A 4,617-nucleotide genomic window follows, 5' to 3' on the forward strand; every position below is an offset into this window, starting at 1 on the left:
TAATTAGAACGGCCTCATGATGGGATTCTTGAGAAAAGATAATACAGTTGAGTTGACAAATCGATACGCTTAAGCTGACCCTTGCCATTAATTGACCATAAATACAAGAACTGAGTAAAGAAATACCTTGAGATAATATGTTATACTATACTCCCAGTCCGTTAGATTGACACCCATTTAACTTATTATATTGGCGGACAACATATAATAAGTCCCTAAGAGTACGAAAAATTAAGTACCATTTAGACGGTATCAACGAGAAAAAAAGGTTCCATTAATCAACACATTTAGGTCAAAGACGATGGATTTAGAATCGATAGCCGAAAAAAGAAAAAAAAAAAAAAGGAAGAAGAGAGAAAGGACTAGCATTTTCCTGGATACAAATTTACAAATATTTTTTTTTTCAATGTAAGACATAAGCATGAGCATCATTACACTAAGGATGAAATTGTACTCCAAAAAATTATTTGCTCCTAGAAATTGTTCTGTATCGCTAGCGACTTTTTGTGTATCTCCCAGGAAGAAAAAAGGCTTCAGAGCCTGGATATATCCATTGGCGCACAATGAACAACATTCTCTGCATTTTTTGAATGTCCCCCGCTTGTTTCTCCTCATGTATGATCTGCACAAGAAGTAGAATTACAAAAAAAGAGAGAGGGTTTATCGGCAGAACTCTTGACATAAAACCCTAGTTTGATTTTTCACAAAATCAATAAAAATGTAGCGCTTCTTACGTGGATAACATGATTTTAAGCAATAACCATCGGAGTCAATAATTTCGGTTCGATCAAAACCCTAGATATCTCACTCTACTCATCTTTAGGTCTTGACTAAAAAACGCACCAAAGTCAGATTTTGTACTGTGTGAAATTGTTGCTTCACTAACTCATAGAAATTACGAGCCTAAATCTCAGGCATTGGACTAGGAACAATAGCTATTATACTAATTGCTCAACTCAAAAGCAACAGAAACATCAATTTCCATAGATGATTATTGAAATAAAAAGGTTCCCATCGTGATGCGGCTTGAGTTGTCCGTTCTTGGAAAACAGGAAGCATCACAGCACCAAAGTCAATGCATAAGATCTCCTTTTGCTAATATGCATATGCAGAGGATCTTATAGTAACCAACTAAGCAGTTCAGGAAATGCTAAGTCCTCTCATCACATATATCACAATACTTTCTTCCTTGTCGCCATTAGATGATATCTCAAGTCAGATTTCATATAATGGCGATTCCAAAGACACTGGATCAACTATATTCCCCACATAAGTTAACCCAAATAAGCATTTTCTATGTCATTCTATATGCCGTAGGATGTGGTGAAATGGAGGGCAAGCATTAACTTGAACAATCAAATGCCACAGTTTGACGTAGAGCTGCTACCGAGGATTGAACATTTCTCTGTGTGTGCAAAGAATAAAAGAAATCTTCCCCCGAAACCTATCTTTGCTGATTCAATCATCAAATATAGACAAGAACTTGTGCTCTATGGGTCTCTTGAGTACTAGTCTCCCTATTATGAGGATCGAAATCATGTGCATTTTGTCGTAATTCCAAAAGATCTCTTCACGTGCAAAACCTTGTCCATTATGCTGCGATCTATGGCTACCGAACCCCCCCAAAAACCACCATGAAACTCAACCTTTCCTTTGCCTACCAAGGCCACCTTCGTCAATTTATGAAAGAGAATACCAGATTCCACACTTCAAGCACCAACACCCCATAAATGCAGAAGACGACAAAAAGAATCGCTCACGTAATAGAGAATTCCTTTGGTACAACCAAGGCACAGAGAGAGAGAAAGAGAGAGAGAGATAGATACACGTACCTAGAACCGTAAAAACCGCCTCAAGAAACTCGGCATGGGAAGAAACAAGAACTTAGCCAAAAAAAGGAAATTGTTCATCAACAGGAAGGACCACCGTTGTTGTTGTTGGTTCGCTCCTCGCTCCCAGACCTCTGCTCTTGAGCATGCTCTTGCTGATCTTGTGCTTGTCCCTGTTGTGGCTGCAGCGAGAGCTGGTGCGCCTGAATCTGGTACGGATTGTCGAAACTCCCCAAAGCCAGGGACGGGGAAGCCGGCGGTGGAGAGATTACATTGCTTGTGGGGTTGTTGTACCTGGACGGAGACACCGAGTTCCCGACACCGTCAAAGCCGCTTGCGTCGAACTTGATTTCAAGTTGTTGCTGTTGCTGCTGTCTAATTTGCTGCTGCTCATAAGCCCTAATCATCTCTTGCCGCTCCCTCGCTGCCACGGCGGCTGCGAGTTGCTGCGCATCAAACGCCTGCTGCTGCTGCTGCTGCTGCTGCTGCTGCTGGCTCTGGTGGTCCCTGATGACTAGCGGTGGCCCGCCAGCAGCGGCAGCAGTCGGGATTCCCATCATCGGCATCATGTTGTAAGGCACCACCGCTGACATCGAAGGATTTCCCATGTACGGCGGAGCTCCAGAGGGTTGCATCATGGTGGGTATCATCGCGTGGGGCCCCACGTAGGTGGCGAGCTCCTTCTTGGCAGAGGCGAGCTCCTTCTGGAGCAGGTCGAGCTTGTGCTGGAGGATAGAGATGAGGCCGACGCAGCCGTAGACCGGGTCCCGCAGGCGGGTCTCAGCCTCATAGGCGAGGGAGTTGACGGCGTCCTCGCGCTGCGAGACGTTCAGCTCGTTGAGGAGCTTAGTCACGTTGCTCGCGCCGAACACCTTGTGTACGTAGGCGAACTTCTGCGGCTGGTCGGCGGGGAAGTAGGGGGCGAAGACGCACTCCTGGGTGCACTTCCTGCGGAGGCACTTGCACGCGGCGCAAGGAGAGTTCGACGACGACATGTCATTTGCCCAATCTCTCGTCGGGAGAGAACCTCATCAAAGAGAAGAGACCCAAGATCTATCAAGAGCGACGCTGCAAGATCATAGGAGTACGAATCAAATCGAGCACTCGAAAAAGCGAAATTCAGCGAAATACTCCAATCGAGTTCATCGACAGTCCATGTACGGAAAAATTCCGGCGGAAAAACAAAACCAAGACAAAGGAAATTCAAGTCGTTAGGTGGAGGGTTAGCGGGTTTGTAGGAAGAGAAGGGAACCAGATGCAGATGCGAACGCAAATGATACACTCAACCCGAGAGAAATCTTATATAAAAAAAAGAAGAAGGCCGATTGAAACTTTGTCAGATCTTTTCTACCAAATCATCGCCATCACCGCAATCTAGGAACGGAGAAAGGCTGTCAGTGCAGCCGTGTGATCCGGTGGGTCCGGCGGGGGGTTTCAGAAGTGCAACCTAACCCTAAGCGCTTCAAAAAGGTTCTCTTCTCCTCCCCATCTAGGGACAAGGAGAGGACGGGAATCGACGGTTTGGTCATAAATCTTAACCCTCATAAATTACCTCTTGCTTTCGCCCCTAGCGCGCGACTCCAAATCTGAATCTGAAATTCTCTTTCTCTCTCTCTCTCTCTCTCTCTCTCTCTCTCTCTCCCCCTCTCTCTCTTCAACGTCGTATCATACTCCTCCCTCCTCCTGCATCAACAGCCCAGGAACGAGATTTTCCCTCCGATCCTCCCCGCCGTTCGTCCATTCCATTCCAACCCCCACCCCGAACAAAACCCAGAAAATATTCTCTCGGAAAGACGAAGCATTTGGAACGAAGAAGGGAGAAAGGCCAAGAAGAAAAAGAACAAAGAAGAGAGAGAGAGAGAGAAAGAGAGAGAGAGGGGGAGGGAGAGGGAGAGAGAAAAGAACCGCAAGGAAAACTCAAAGTTTTAATCATCATCGGTATGTATGACGTACCTGGTCCACGGTCTCCAACCTGAGCGATGAATCTCCCCCCTCCCTCCCCCTCTCTCTCTCTCTCTCCCCCCGCTCTCTGTGAAAAGAGAGTGCAGCGGATGGAGACAAAAAGCCGATTCAAAGAGAGGCGCTGAAACTCGAGAGCGATAGATATAGAGAGAGAGAGAGAGAGAGACGTGGGTGTGAAGCGAAGGGATTTGGCCTTATTTTAAAGTATGGAAATAGGGGGAGGGAGGGGGATTAGTGACAGGAGCTCTCCCCCTCTCATTGACCAAATCCGATGCTCCCATGGAATTTGTGGCTTCCTTTTCATTTTCCTTCCATGTATGCGAGCATGTATTTAAAGTATTCACGCTGGGTTTTTGACTTTTTCCTTTTTTGTTCCCCCTCCTCGGTTCGTTTTGGTTACTTGGGATAACAACGAAAGTTGGTTTCGCCTAGGTTTGACAAGTTCTTGGGGGCGCCCCAGGGTTAAAAACAAAATACCCCCAAAAAAAAAAAAAAAAAAAAAAAACCTGCTGCTGCTGATCTCCAAGGAGTCCTTTTCTTTTTTTTTTGACCAACACATGCGTGCGAGTGTGCCTGTGTCCGTGTCTGTGGCAATTTTATTTTATTTTTAAATTTTTTGTATTGTTAAAAAAAAATAATCCCATCATTCAATCATCCTTGTTGAGCAAATACCCTACACTACACATCGATGTGATTTATACCTAATGGTGTTATCCTGGTGGCCTTCGGAAATTCTTTCAAGAAATCAACTCATTATCTTAGTGACTAAAACTAATAATAGTACAAGCGTGATTAGTAATATAAGGGATGAAAATTATGCAGTGGA

General features: G+C 44.9%; 1 protein-coding gene across 2 annotated transcripts; it reads right to left on the reverse strand.

Annotated features, from left to right (window-relative positions):
- Positions 1-334: 334 nt before the first annotated feature.
- On the reverse strand, positions 335-3,856 carry LOC104457262 (LOB domain-containing protein 36-like). Of its 2 annotated transcripts, none has more exons than XM_010072200.3 (3): positions 3,783-3,856; positions 1,833-2,897; positions 335-622 (listed from the first exon to the last, which is right to left on the reverse strand). In XM_010072200.3, exon 2 carries the CDS (start codon positions 2,822-2,824, stop codon positions 1,910-1,912), a length of 915 nt encoding a protein of 304 aa, XP_010070502.1. In that variant the 5' UTR covers positions 2,825-2,897; positions 3,783-3,856; the 3' UTR covers positions 335-622; positions 1,833-1,909. The 2 variants fall into 2 exon arrangements, with proteins under 2 accessions (XP_010070502.1, XP_010070501.1); XM_010072199.3 differs by lacking the exon at positions 3,783-3,856 and adding an exon at positions 3,382-3,710.
- Between the last annotated feature and the right edge of the window lie 761 nt (positions 3,857-4,617).

Source organism: Eucalyptus grandis, chromosome 8 (assembly GCF_016545825.1).
Source record: "Eucalyptus grandis isolate ANBG69807.140 chromosome 8, ASM1654582v1, whole genome shotgun sequence".
Lineage (NCBI taxonomy): Eukaryota > Viridiplantae > Streptophyta > Magnoliopsida > Myrtales > Myrtaceae > Eucalyptus > Eucalyptus grandis.

Coding starts and splice junctions, on each gene's coding strand:
- LOC104457262 (XM_010072200.3), bottom strand. CDS start 2,824: ATGTCGTCGTCGAACTCTCCTTGCGCCGCGTGCAAGTGCCTCCGCAGG.